The sequence below is a fragment of the Protopterus annectens genome, chromosome 2.part1 (genome assembly GCF_019279795.1).
Source record: "Protopterus annectens isolate FY-2018-M chromosome 2.part1, PAN1.0, whole genome shotgun sequence".
Classification (NCBI taxonomy): domain Eukaryota; kingdom Metazoa; phylum Chordata; order Ceratodontiformes; family Protopteridae; genus Protopterus; species Protopterus annectens.
This window is the reverse complement of record NC_056729.1, coordinates 1,197,065,974-1,197,081,299: the sequence shown is the minus strand read 5'-3', so window position 1 is coordinate 1,197,081,299 and position 15,326 is coordinate 1,197,065,974. Positions and strand designations below refer to the sequence as shown.

The following is a 15,326-nucleotide window of genomic DNA, read 5'->3' as shown; positions in this document are numbered from 1 at the left end:
ATTATGAACTATACTTTACCTTGCCTTTTCTGGTGCATCAGTAGGATCACTGAAGAATGGTTCTTGATACTTCATCTCTGGGAGGTTATGATCTAGCAGAGTTGCTATTATTTCACCTCGACTTGGTGGCGACATCAGTGGTTTCAAAATGTGAGCACCTGATGTCCGGGAGAGGATACCACCATTTTTTGACTGTGAGGGTGAACAGACAGATCTAGGTGAACTGCTAGGGGTGGATGTTAATGTACCATTATTTCTGCAAACAGACAAATCTGAATCTTCATAATTTTCATCAGGTGAGCTTATTATTTCAACAGGGGAAGTGTTTCTTGAATGAAGGGGAAGATACATGCCAGAAGAACTGGGTTTTTTATTTACAGAGTCCACCCAGTCTTGACTTCTTGACCGCATCTGAATAAGAGATAACTCAGTGCTTCGAAGATGTCCGCCTTGTGGGGTTATTTCATTTGGGATGTTTGCTGAATGCTGGGGAGTAACACTATTTTCTACATGTCCAGGATGAGGTCTACTGAAGCTCTCTTTGCCTGAATGAATCCTGTCTTTGGACTCTGAAGATGATCTATCAAAAAGGTCAGGACTCGAGCAGTATGACCTTGTCCAGGCAGGCTGGTCCAAAGGCTGCTGGGACTTTTCACCCTGAGAATTTGGTGCACAGATCTTCAAGACCTCAGGGTCACAATCACCCACCTGACCTGGGGTAGAATCCTGCAATACGTCACTCAAAAACTTCTGTGGCAAACTTAAGTCTGCTGCAACAAACTGACTCCCAGAATATAAACTGCAAAATTCAGTCTCGCCTAAGGTGTTAATGTCAAAATTGTAGTTTTGCTCTGGAGATAAACTGTCTTCAAGTGAGTAACAACTGTCAAACCCAGGATCAGAAAAGAAAACAGGACTATTACCAGATAAAGAGTGATCAGCGAATTTGACTTCACACTGCTTCTCTGAGTTGGGTCTAGGAGACAGTGACTTGGTCTCTTTTGCCTTTGAAATACCAAAAGCTTGTACTTTGCTGAGCTGCAAAACAGAACATGGGTTCTTACTGCTGTCACTTTGCTCAGAAGGGTAAGAAATGCTTCTGTTTAGCTGAGGTTTTCTTGATGGTTCATTGGCTCTCTGGAGCTTTAGCTGACGTTTTTGTAATAACTCTTTGAGAACCGCAAGGCTGGATTGCCCTGTGTTGAAAGGAAACAACTCTTTTCCACATTTGTTCCTAAAGCATGCAACAGCTTTATCATCTGCAGTAGTGTCTGAAAGGGATCTCTGCTTTACCTTTTTTGGAGTAAAATTTGATATATCTAGAATGTCTCCCTTTTCTTTCTGTCCCCACCCCATCTGTTTTACCGGACTCCTTATATAATTCACTAAGGCTTTGGTAGAAGGTATCTTCACTGACTGGGAAATGTTTTCAGAATAGTTTACTGCTGACATTTGCAAGTCTGGCAACCTCAGGGGCTGTTCTAAAGACCCATCCTTTGGCTGAGTACTCACAGTACAATGAAGGTAATCATCAGAACATGGCTGACTTGATTTCAAAGAATTAGGCAGCTGCGATGTTTCACTAATAATTTTGGAGGATGGAGAGCTATAAATACTTGTGTGATTTAATGTCTTGGACTGTTTTTTATCTACCGATTCAAGAGAATTTGTAGGCACTGGGGATGAAGTACTGGTGTGCTCAAAAGGTACACAGTTTGGATCATCCACTCCAGTCTTGTTTGGGCTACATTGTAGCTGAGAAAGTGGTGTTGTAAATGTTCCTGCAGTAAGACCATAACCAACACAAACAGAAGTGTGCTGAATATCAGTAGTAGCACTTGCTTCCAGCAAACCTACTGCTGAATCTCCTCGTGTGTTACAGGATGATGACACCAGAAGGTGACCCACTGAAGAGTTAAGAGAAACATCCTTCTGAGTGCTTGCTATCAGAGAGCTTACAAAACCCAGATTCTCACCATGAGTCTGCTCCAGAGTTAATCTTAATTCAGTGCTGCACACCGGAGGGGGTTCAGGCCTTTCACTGAATTCAATACAGGTTTTTGACTTGCTTTTTTCTTTTGCATTTTTTCTTTGCCTGTTCCTTTTATTAGTAGCTGTAGCACCCCTTGCTGTTTTAGCCTGCTTCAATTTATTATTCTTTTCGGCTATAGTAACAGGGTTGGAAGCTGATTTTTTCCTGCTTCTCACACACTGACTTTGTCCTCGATTATGTCTACTGGTTGCAAAACTGTTCAATAAAGTGCCTTCCTGAGAGAAGACTGCTAATTTAGAGGACTGTGGATCTGTGGGAGACCAACATCTAGGAGGTGACGGCTTTTCTGGACTTTGGCTTCTTTCTGAAAGGAAACCTAGATTAGACATTACATCACTATAGTCTAAATTGCAGTCATCAGCTTCAGAGTTATAACATGGGAAAGGAGTAGGAAGAAATTCATGTACTACTTTTTTCTTAAAACAATAAGTCCTTTTAATATTTCTAACAACATTTTTATCTGTCTTAAGAGATTTTCCAGATTTTTTCTTTGAGGATTTGCTTTTTGTCTTCTTTCTAGATATCTTCTTTGGTATTAATGGATATCTGGTAGCCAATGACTCTGGAACCTTTGGCCAAAAGTCCTTTAAAGGTGCCAGTCTTTTGTACATTTCAAGATTTGACTCTGTGAGTACCACTGGGTTTTCTGTGGGATCTATTTTTCCTATTTTAACAAGCATATTTTTTCTGCCCTTAAATCTATTAATTATAATATACTTAATGATTATTGGTGGCTCTTTTTGAGCCACTTTTCTTTTTTTACGATTCTGCTGTAAATTTTCAATATCATTGTCATCTGCTGTTGGTGAATGTAAGGCTACTTTGGAGTTTAACGAACTCAACTCTGACTCACTGCCTTCGGTCTCATAGTTCATTTTCCGCTTAGTTCTAAGTGTGTATTTGCTTCCATATAAAGTTAAAGCTTGATCAGCATTTAGTTGCAATGGCACTTCATTATTTACAGAAAAGGAAAGCTTGCTTTCTACTGGTGGTGTAGCTCCAATGGCTCTGTCACTGCCGCGTGCTCCATCCAAAGATAAGGGCAAATCACAATCATGAAAATGACTACCAGATTCAGTTTTTACAACCAGAGACCCATGTTCTGATGCTGCCTGATTACTGACATTTAGATTCTTCTCACAAAATTTTAACCTGGATGGTCGGGTAACTGGCTGCACTGTTTGACTTTGAGTGTTCTGTACATTTTCTTGGCGATTAAGGCAGTTGGACAAAACTACACTTGGGAAAAACCTGTAGCTGGCATCCTGATGGACAGAGTTTTCTACATCAGTCACAGGTGCTTTAATTACTTCATATTGCATACTCAGTTTTCCACAGCTTGCATCATCTCCATCATCATCTTTGTTTTTAGTAGCAGTGATATTACTGCTGGTTGCAAATTCACAGTTTTCCTGCACCAAAGAAACTACAGGTTCGGTAACTAATGTATTACTGCAGTTTACTTTTTCACGTACCTTAACACAGGCACTGCCATGAGAGTGAACCACATCAGGGACGCTGCAAGAAGTTCTACATAAGACACTAGGACTATTACTGTTTTGACTGTTATGATGCAATAAACCTGGAGATATTTCGGGTTTTTTACTGCACCCATGTTTTTTCCTGCTGTGTAGTCGACTGGTCTGTGAAACCATACTCTCTCCATTTTTCACACTCATTTTCTTCTCCTCACATGGAAACAGTGAGAAAATATTTGCCTTACTAGTGTCTATAAAGGTATGGTTTGGATGAATATTATTATTACAGGGAACTGGATATCTATGGGCGAATGTATTTGCTGCTGGAGCAGTAGGAGCTGGGAACTTGGTCTGCTTCTCTACACTGTTTATACACTTTTGCTGGGCAAAGTCATCTGTCAAATTCATCTTGGTCACAGTGTGGGATGAAAGGGCACTTGAGTGTTTACACAGTAATCCAATTTTAGCAGATGACTGGGGTTCTAGTGTAGCAGCTTCTTTATGAAAAATAGATGTATTCAGTAACATCTTCCCTGTTGCGGTTATAGAAGAATGAGTCCTTGAACTCTCCTTGTTCAGTGGGTTATCTGAAAAGTAAAAAGAAATCTGTCTAACAGTATTCACTTTATAAGGGAAGCAATACATACATAAATGTGCAATAATCCTTCTGAGGTGATTCCACAGACTAAGGCATCAAACATGGCAAGAACTATAAGCATATCAGTAAACTTCAAGTTCTAATGCATTTATTTAAGTCAACATTCTGACAAAAAGAAATTACCTACTTAAGGGATTCATCAACCAGCCAATCACAGTACTGGAAATATGGTCTTACACTGCTAATCTCCAAACCAACAAGCAGCAGCACCAGAAAGGAAAGTGTGAGTGCAGCCAAACTAAATTAACAAATCTATACAGTGATGTGCTCCTAGAGGACAACATCAAGAGCACTTCACATATTTGAAAGAACACTAGGAAAGTTATATTAAAATGGCGACTTAAAGCAAAGCACAATGACTCTATTAAAAACTGCAAATCACGGAAAGTGGGTGACTATCTATTTAAACACTAACAAGGGGTGGTAAATCTCTCCATGTAAACAGCTGCTATAGCTATTAAGAAGAGTATAACCCACTCCGCATAATTTTATATATTGTCTATAACGTGTAATAAGCGCTACCAAATCTATATATAACTGGAATTTAAATTAATTAAAATTCAGTTTTAAAACACAGCAAAACAACTATTAAAAAAGCTCCAATTTCAGCTTGGATCTACTAAACAAAGGACAACTGCTACCTCACAAGACGTTTCAAAATTCTATGCAAAATACTGAAAGATGTGCTGCAATGTATGTGCTTGCCACAGCCACAAATCTCTGAGAGGCACAATATGAACGTACCCACCAAAACAATTGATAATGCTCTGTACATGGCATAAAAGAAACTCAAATCTTTGCCTCCTTCCTTGTCCATGGCAACATTTCTGACACCTATTAAAGGCAGCACCAGTCAAACCAACTAATCTCCAAGTGAAAATATTTCACTGAAAATGTTAACCGCTGCATAAATCTCCCATACTAACTACTTTTACAATTTAACATTTTTGATAAGTCTAGACTCTCATAAGCTTAGCCACACTTAACGAGGAATGGGAATGCATCTTGGGTGCCCCCCACTCAAAGATGATGTACAGACAGGATTGCACCTACAAATTAGTACTCTCATTCTGTTGACAAGTAGTAACAGGGAAGTTTTTATTTTGCATGCATCTGGGACAAATCACAGCCAAGATGAACATTCAACACTTGAAATTCTTTTTATTCATAGTATCCAGAAAGACAGTAACTCAACTCAGCTAAATATCAGGTTGTAAAAGCAGATTCTGTTTCAGTACGACAGAATGACTTAGCATACATAACTTAAAATAAATAAACCGTTCACCCTCTAATTGCAAATGCTAATCATGAGGATAATTGCTGCAGTAGCATATAAATGGGTTATATTCTGCCAAAGATATAACAGCCAGCCAGTTTACAAAGCTTCAGGACACCTTCCAAATCCCTAAACTGTCTGGCAGCTCTAACTGAGCTTCCTAAAAGACAAGTTTGCGCAATAATCCAATCAGAGCTTTACTGCCACCGAAGAGAACGTTCCTCTGAAACTTTGACGGACTGAACATTAGCTTGCGCCGTTTCTTTGCTGGGCAGATAAGTTCTCTTTGGGGATAAACCCTTCTTCAATAATTTTTAGTTAATACCTTCTTCAGTAAAGTCAATTTTACTACTAGGAGTTTGTTTTAACAAGATTGTACTGCACTTTTAAAAGGGAGCAGTCTTTTTTTTCCTGTCAGTTAAAAAGTTGTTTAAAGTAAATGAAAAAATTTTTTTTCTATTTTTCAAATTGTTTACTTACTATTTGGGGCTGGCAAAATGTTTTACATTACTTATTACTGTCTTGTTCTGTAAAAAAGTGGACTTTTTTTTTTAAAGACTTTAAATTTTTACTGGCTTTTGCTGCTTGTTTTCCCTGGGAAAGAGATGCCATTTTCAGTTTGACCACGGAACAACTTGTTGGTACCACGGTTGGTCCTTCTTCCAGCCACAAAAAGCGAGAGAGAAGGTTGAGCAAAACAGCCTTTGCCACCAGATCATGTTAGTAATTTGCCTCAGCCCCAGGTGGGTGATTCTGCTGTGGTCATTTGCTGTACCCAGATACTTCTGGTGAAGCATTTGTAACCCACTATGGAACAGGGTTCACCACATCCTCTTCAGCTGTTGGGAGTCCCCTCAGTTGGTAAGGTAGGGCCACTCTTGCCAGTCTGGGGAGAGGGAACAGGGAAGGCTTGCCTGTTCTGTCAGGATGTTGTGCTGCTGCCATTTATGACAATATTGGCCCCATTTTTTTCAGTCAAAAAGAACAGAAACCTAAACATGTATCTACTCCTCCTCATTTTTCTTTCGACAGGAGTGGTTTACTGGGTCTGGCTCAGGGTTTTATTCAGGCTTTAGATCCTTCTTATTTACCGCTTCCTGGTAAAAGAAAAAAAAAATACCTCTTTTCATGAAGAGGTTCAAGATTCTGAATCTGGACAGGAAGAAGACAGGACAGACACATATTTTCTCCTCAGTTTTCTGATTCAGACTCAGATGAGAGCTCAGTTTCTAATTCTTCCTTTGGATTGGAGCCAAACTATCCATTCCTACACTTTCTTTACTGATCTTAAAAAATGAGGGAGAAAGGATACTCCTTACCTTGTATGCTCCCCACTGACAGCTCAGGTACTTTCTTGACCTATCTAAATCTTTCAGATCTCTGGCTCAATTGTTCATTCCATGAATGAAAGAAGGTACAACCTGCATGAAAGCACACTATTTCTAAATGGTTGTCAACGTTATTACCTCTTGTTATACTAACTGCAACAAAACTATTCCAGGCAGGGTCAAGGGTCAAGGGCCACTCTACCAGGGCTCTGGATTCATATATGGCTTTTTGGAAAGAGTTCGATTCTAGAAGAATTCTAAAAAACTTACAAGTCTTTACCTCCACTACCTCCTGGTTTAACAGCATACTCCGAGATATCAGTTCGTCAGACGGCAAACATCCTTCTCCCCTTTCTGTCTTGTCAAAACCAGCGTTCCCCAGGGTTCTATCCTGGCCCCCCCACTTTTTAATATATTTACAATTAACCGCTATGTCTCCTGCCCCCAATCTACCTTAACACAGTATGCAGACGATTCCACAATTAACACCTCCGACAATGTACAAAACCTCCACACTGTCACTCAATCTCTGCACCAAGCAGAACAATGGCTAATTGAAAACAACCTGCTTCTCAACCCCCAAAAGACCAAGCTTCTCCTTTTCCTTCCAAGAAACCTCAATCCAGCTAAAGAAAACTTTACCGGCTCATCCTTAGATAATACAATCACCACCACCAACTCAAGCACCAAACTGCTTGGTGTTACTATAGACGACCAATTAAAATTTGAGATACATATCTTAAACTGTATCAAAAGGTCCAATCAAAGAACAGGTCTTCTATACCGCAACAACAAATATATACCCAACAAATCTAGACCTATATCAGCTCAAACATGTATTCTGCCATCCCTGCTGTATGCTGCTTCCATACTTACCTACTTCCAAAATAATCTCTTAACCAAACTAGAAATCACCTTTAACAAGGCAGCCAGATTTGCAGCCAGTAATAGCTACAAATCTCATCATTGCACATCCCTGAAAAGCTTAAGATGGCCTGAGCTCACCCACATCCTTCCAATATCACAATTACAAAATTGCACACAGCATCCTAAATAGCCCCAACTCCTGCCCTAACATCCAAAATTATACCCTACAAACCAAATTGTGACCTCAGAAGCACACAACAAAACCTTCTGCAGGTGACCAAGCCAAACAAAAATGCTGGAAAAATACTTTACACTCATTTAGTTCCATACTCATGGAAAGTACAGTTGTGTAGCCTTAACATAAATGTAGATGTTCGTGTGTATTCACTGCTGCAGTCATCACCAGTGGGTCATCACTGCAGTGGTAGCCCTTGGCCGGCCCAAATACCAGAGTCAGTGTTTTACTGCGTCAGCTGCAGTCGCCTGTAGTCTGCCGTCAGGTCATCAGTGCTATAAAGCAAGGCAACAAACATCATTACATCAGTTTTTTCTTGCCCTTTACATCAGTTTTTCTTGTCCTAACCCATCAAAGGAATAAGGAAATAAGGTAAAGTGGTCCTGGTGCCTAAAAGCCACTGTGGAAAGCGTATGTCCCGCTAGGGAAAGAGGATACAAGGGGGATGGGGGGAGGGGAAAAGTACAGTTGTGTACACTTACCATAAATGTAGATGTTCGAGTGTATTCACTGTTGCAGTCATCAAATTTGGGTTATCTGCTTGCACTAGACCTCAGTTGGCCTGATTATCAAAGTCTTGGGTCCTGCGTCGGTTGCTGTCTCATCTTCCATGATGTCAGATAGTCAGGGGTATAAAGCATGCAGTCGACACCATTACATCAGTTTTTCTTGCCCAAGATGTCAGGTGCCCTCCTAATGGGAAGCAATTAAATATAAATAAAATATATATATATATATATATATATATATATATATACACACACAAAATGCTCGTCGATCAAGTGAACTGTCGACCAAATAAACTGTCAACCATATGACCTGTCGACCATGTCAGGTAGACCCATATATATATATATATATATATATATATATATATATGTATATATATATATATATATATATATATATATCTATATCTCCAATGGTATATCTCTCCAATGGTATACCTCCAAGACAAAAGCAAATACACCAAAAAGCTTTTAAGCATAGAAAAAAGGAGTAGAGTTATAGACAAAAGAAGTCAGGGGGCTGGAGGGAGGGTAACCAGGACGGCAACAGTGAATACACTCGAACACCTACATTTATGGTAAGTGTACGCAAAATACAGTTGTGTACACTTACCATAAATGTAGATGTTCGAGTGTATTCACTGTTGCAGTCATTACATTTGGGTAATCTGCTGGCAGGTTGCCCTCAGTCGGCCTGATTAACAAAGTCTTGGATCCTGCGTTGGTTGCTGTCCCCTCTTCCATGACATCAGGTCGTCAGGGGTATAAAACATGCAGCCGACGCCATTACATCAGTTTTTCTTGCCCCAGAAGTCAGGTGCCCCCCAAATAGGGAGCAAAATATATAAGTAATTAAAAACACAAAAATATACCTCCAAACAAAAGCAAATACACCAAAAAGGCTTTTAAGCACAGTAAAAGAAAGTAGAGGTATAGTAAGAGAAAAACAGGGGGCTGAAGGGAGGGTAACCAGGAGTCCAACAGTGAATACACTCGAAGATCTACATTTATGGTAAGTGCACACAACTGTACTATGTTCTTCGTTTTTCACTGTTGCAGTCATTACATTTGGGGAGATTCCCAAAGCTACGGTTGGAAGGATGGATTTAAACCGCATTAGGACCAGCTATACGGCCCTGCAAAACAGCAGCAAAGCCAGCTCTGGATTTAGAGAAAATTGGTAAGTGAAAATGCTTGGTGGAAGTATGAACTGAACTCCAGGTTGCAGCTTCTAGAATATCCCTGGTAGGAACCCCTCTGAGAAAGGCTGTAGAAGTAGATGCAGCCCTGGTGGAATGAGATCTGATCCCCTGGGGGATAGGTTTTCCATGGTGCTTATAGCAGAAATGAATACAATGGCTTATCCATTTAGAAATGGTTTGTTTTGAAATAGCCTTCCCCTCTGCCCCTGCAGCAAATGCTACCAGCAGTTGTTCAGATTTTCTTCGAGATTTAGTCCTGTCCAAGTAGAATCTAAGTTGTCTGTGTACATCCAATGAATGCAGAATCCGCTCCCCCTTGTTCTGTGGATTGGGAAAGAAAGTTGGCAAAGGAATGGACTGATTAAGAGCCACACTGGATACCACCTTGGGCATGAAGGGTGATTGGCCCTGAGTGACACCCTGTCCGTATGAAAGATGATGAAAGGCTCCACTGCCATAAGGGCCTGTAATTCAGATATCCTTCTAGCTGAAGTGATTGCTAAAAGGAAGGCTGTTTTCCAGGAAAGAAATTTTAAATCTGCAGTAGCAGCTAGCTCGAAAGGAGGCAGAGTTAGTTTGGCCAATACAAAGTTAAGGTCCCAGGCAGGGGTTGGAGCTCTCCTGGGTGGTCTCAAGTTTTTGGCCCCTCTGAGATGCTGCTTTAGCAGAGGATGAGAGAAGAGGGGGGGTTCTGTGTTGTAATGAGCTGAAATGGCTGAGGCACGGATTTTTATGGAGGAAAAAGACAGGCCCTTGTGAAGCATCTCAGTTACGTATTGCAAATTCTGAGGTAAATTGGGTGCTGCTGTGCTAATCCCTTGAGATTGATTCCAGGCACAGAATCTTTTCCATTTGTCAGCATAAGATTTTCTAGTACTAGGTCCTCTCGCCTCCAAAATGGCATCCATCACAGGTTTGCTGAGGGATGCTAAGGGGGGAATTAAATGATTAGCCAAGCTGCAAGCTTCAATGTTTGGAGCTGAGGGTGCAGAATTTGGTTCTCCTGCTCAGACAGTAAGGAAGGTGTCTGAGGCAGGTGCCATGGAGAAATTTGTGACACACTGCACAGGAGTGGTTACCAGTGATGGTGAGGCCAGTCTGGAGCAATCAAAATCATTTTTGGTTTGTCCTGTTTGACTTTTAGCAGAACTTTGGAGAGCAGAGGCAGAGGGGGAAAGGCATAGACTGATGGGTTTTTTCCAGCTGAAGGACACAGCATCCACATTCCAGGCTTTTTTGAGAGGAGTTCTTGTGCAAAATTTGTCCAACTGGTAGTTCTGTGGTGAGGCAAAAAGATCTATGTCTGGGGCTCACCCATTTGCATGTCAACATGTTGGAAATCCGTGGTTCCAGTTTCCATTCGTGTGGGTCCATGAGATTTCTGCTTAGTTTGTCTGCCAGAATTATCAGCTGTCCTGGCAGGAATTGAGCTTGTAGTTGTACTTTGTAGCTCAAGGCCATGTTCCACAATGCCATGGCTAGTCTGCAGAGGGGGTAGGAATGTGTACCCCCCCTGCTTGTTTATATACCACATAACCGTGGTGCTGTCCGTCTTTACCATTAGTTGTCCTGGATGAAGGTAGTCCTTGAAGGCTGTCAGTGCATTCTGTACAGCTAGCATTTCTTTTTGATTGATATGAAGGTGCATTTAATTTGGGCTCCATTTACCCTGAATGCACTTCCCTGCCAGATGAGCCCCCTATGCATAGTCTAATGCGTCTGTAGTTAGGGTTTAGGGGGCAGGTGGTGGTGTGAATGGCAGTCCCTTGTTTTGCTGGCAGGCCTCTGACCACCACAGGAACTCTAGTTGCAGGCAAGGAATGATAGGAATCATTGTTTCTAGGCTGTGACAATGTTGACTCCATAAACTTTTTAAGTACCACTGACGTTTCCTCATATGCAGTCTTGCATACGGAATTAGAAGAACGCAGGAGGCCATGAACCCCAAGGCTTGCAGTATTTGTCTTGCAGATAGCAGGGTTTTTGTGGCCACTTGTTTGAAGTAAGTCAACAAATGAATCTTGCTTTTTTGGTGTAAGGAAAGCCATCTGGGCAGTTGTATTCTAGCTTGTACCCAGGAATGTGATTTTTTTGAGAGGGTACCAGTTCTGATTTCTTTTCGTTTATGGTGTACTCTAGACAAGTTAGAACTCTTTTTACAAACGCCAGATGTTTTAGAAGAATGGCCTGGATTTCTGCCTGAATAAGACAATTGTCCAGGTATGGAAATATTTGAATATTTCTTTGCCTGCAAAATGCAATTACTGGAGCCAGGCACTTTGTAATACCCTGGGCGCAGTAGACAAGCCAAAGGGCAGTGCACAGAACTGATAATGCAAGTAGCCTGCTTTGAAGCGTAGGTATCTTCTGCAAGATTCCCTGATTGGGATATGCAGGTAAGCCACTTTTAAATCTAGAGTTGCCAACCAGGCATCCTTGCCTAGCATAGGAAGTAACTGGTGAAGAGTCAGCATCTTGAATTTTGGAATGTCGAGAAAGGTGTTTAGAGTAGACAAGTCCATTATTGGATGCCGTGATTTGTCTTTTCTGGGTACCAGGAAATGTTTGGAATAGAAACCTTGTCCCTTTTCTTCTTCTGGTACTAGGTGAATAGCCCCCATGTTTAGGAGGGGAAAGTACTTGTTTCTGAGCCTCTGCCCACTGATTTGGGGCCAGGTCTGGCCACCCGTTTGGAGTTGGCAACATGTGGAAATGAAATCTGTATCCCTGGGACACTATATTTAAAACTCATTTGTCCTGGGTTATAAGTTGCCAGTTTTTTGCATGAAGAGCCAGTCTTCCCCCCAAAGGGGCGTGTGAGAGGTAAGTGCTTGGTAATGTTAAAGGAAAGTCATTGAGACTGTTGCCATAAGGTGGTGTCTTGTTATTTCCAGATTTGGAAGTGGAAGCACCCCATTGCTTAGTTCTGAAAGTCCCTTGGGACTGAAACCTGGTGGTTTTGGAGTGCCTGGGTTTGGCTTGAGTGGCTCTGGAAGGAGCTGTAAAGGACTAGTTCTTAGTAGGCCAGGGCCTACTAAATCTTGCAGGTTGAACTTGTAAGAAATCTTTCACAGTTTGCATAGATTTAGCTGTATCTTCCATCTTTTTTAGAACAACTTCAGCCTTATTGCCAAACAGACGGTCCTGCTGCAAAGGAGCATCCAACAGTTTTGCTTTAACATGATCAGGCAGAGATTGCTCCTTAAGCCAAGCATGCCTTCTAAGCACAGACCCAGTGACAGCAGCCCTACAAGAGGCCTCTAAAGAATCCAAACCAAATTGCAAAGTATGTTTTCCAACTTGTTCAGCTGAATGCAATAAATCCTGTAAATCTTTTATTTTCCACACAGTCAGAAATCAACATAATTTTCTATTTAAGCAGCCCCATGATATGCTGCTGATATTTTAGCATATGGAATTGACACTTTAAAGCCCCGATTGCCAAGGTTGCAAAAGTATAAACCTTTTTACCCCATCTATCCAGCGCCCTAGAGTCTCCATCAGAAGGGGTAGGATTTTTAGCAGTAGAAGCCTTAATGCCTTTGGGCCCCTGAGAAATGGTTTCAGGGTCCGCAACAGGGTTTTTGAAAAGGAATTTGTGGGACTCAGAAACCCTGTAGTATCTGTTTGGTTTACTAAGGGCCGGAGGCAGGGACTCAGGGGCCATGCTGGATTCCGAAAACACATTATCAACAATGTCTAGTACAGGAGGTATAGCCAAAGGCCTATGCTGAGGAAGAAGGAGGAAATCCCTAAGCCTCTTTTTGGATTCAGAAAAATCCTGACTTTCCCAGTGGAAATGCTCCCTTAAGGTATGTAAAGTTTCCCCAAAAGAAAAATCCTCAGGGGAAGAATCAGAGGGGATGGAATCCTCTGCATCAGAGTCCTCATAAGTAGGTATGGAAAAATCCAGGTCATAAGAAGAGTCAGAGGAAACGGAATCCTGTTCAGAAGACTCATTGTCAAGTTCAGCCCGAGGCCTCTTAGAAGGGGGGGTTGACTACCCCTGATTAGAGCAATTAAATCTTCAGCCATTTTGATCATTTGTTTTTTAGACATGGGGCCTGAACATGTGGCCTGGGCGCCGTTTTTTTAGACATAGATCGTGATTTAGGCCTTAGTATTGAAGGTGGAGTCGGTTTAATATGCAAATCTGTAGACCTGAATACACCCTCAGAAGCCCATGCCTGCTCAGCAGCTCTGGACCCCATCCAAGGTAGAGACATCCGCGGGTTCCTTAGGTGAAGCATTTCGCGGCATACCGGACTCCGAATGGGTCTCAGTAGAGGCCTGTGAATCAGAAGTAGCGGGCATCAGGGGCTGCGAAAGCGCCTCACTGAGTACCGGCGAACTGGGGACTAGCTTAGGAGAAGCGTCGTCGGCAGTTTTGGGCCTCAACGGCCTGTCTGTCTTTCTTTGCGTTTTTTTGGTATTCCTGTAGTTGGATGGCTAACCGACGTCATTTCTGGATAATTAAACAGAGAACCGAAATATTTAGAAGCAAAAATGTACCGACGATGGACAGTGTGCTGATTAAATAAAGCACAAAACCGACAGCAAGGTACATCGTGGTCAGGGCCTAAAGCAAGGAATACAATACAAATGAAAATCCTTATGAGGTATTTGCTTCTCACAAGTAATACAATTATTAACTTTTACTGACATTGGTAAGGAGCAAGAAAAAGTTTACCCAACGGCGTACTTAGCTTTTAGTTGAAGACTTTGGTTCTGAAACTCAAAAACGAAAATTTCAGGAGTCAGCTGACTGGCACTTGCGAACTGCTTCTGCTTCGGGCACCGCACAGCAAGAAAGACTGATGTAATGGCATCGGCTGCATGTTTTATACCCCCTGATGACCTGACGTCATGGAAGAGGGGACAGCAACCGACGCAGGATCCAAGACTTTGTTAATCAGGCTGCCTGAGGGCAACCTGCCAGCAGATTCACTGTTGCAGTCATCACATTTGGGTAGATTCCCATAGCTAAGGATGGTAGCACCTTCTAGGATGTCCCTGGTAGGGACACCTCTATGAAAGGCTGTGGAGGTAGATGCAGCCCTGGTTGAATGAGGTCTAATCTCCTGCGGGATATGTTTTCCATGGTGCTTACAGCAGAAATGAATGCAATGGCCTATCCATTTATAAATGGTTTGCTTTGAAATAGCTTTCCCCTCTGCCCCTGCAGCAAATGCAACCAGCAGCTGTTCACATTTCCTTTGAGGTTTAGTCCTCTCCAAGTAAAATCTCAGTTGTCTGTGCACATCTAAAGAGTGCAGTATGCGGTCCCCTTTGTTCTGTGGATTAGAAAAGAAGGTTGGCAAATGAATGGACTGATTAAGAGCCACACTGGAAACCACCTTGGGCATGAAGGAGGGACTGCTCCTAAGGAACACTCTGTCCGCATGAAAGATGATGAAAAGCTCCACTGCCATAAGGGCCTGTAATTCAGATACCCTTCTTGCTGAAGTGATTGCTAAACCACTGCCATAAGGGCCTGTAATTCAGATACCCTTCTTGCTGAAGTGATTGCTAAAAGGAAGGCTGTTTTACAAGAAAGGAATTTCAACTCTGCACTTGCAGCTGACTCAAAAGGAGGAAGAGCGAGGTTTTTTTTCCAATACAAAGTTAAGGTCCCAAGCTGGAGTTGGGGCTCTCTTGGGTGGCCTTAAGTTTTTTGTCCCACTGAGGAACTGCTTGAGCAGTGGATGAGAGAAGAGGGG

At 41.9% G+C, this 15,326-nt stretch overlaps 1 protein-coding gene across 1 annotated transcript in view; it reads right to left on the bottom strand.

Annotated features, from left to right (window-relative positions):
• The window catches only part of REV3L (REV3 like, DNA directed polymerase zeta catalytic subunit), a 2,860,434-nt gene that overhangs the window by 1,964,667 nt on the left and 880,441 nt on the right, over positions 1 to 15,326 (bottom strand). The window contains exon 13 of the mRNA XM_044062729.1: positions 20 to 4,118. Coding sequence (XP_043918664.1) covers positions 20 to 4,118 — 4,099 coding nt within the window. The remainder of the gene's footprint in view (positions 1 to 19; positions 4,119 to 15,326) is intronic.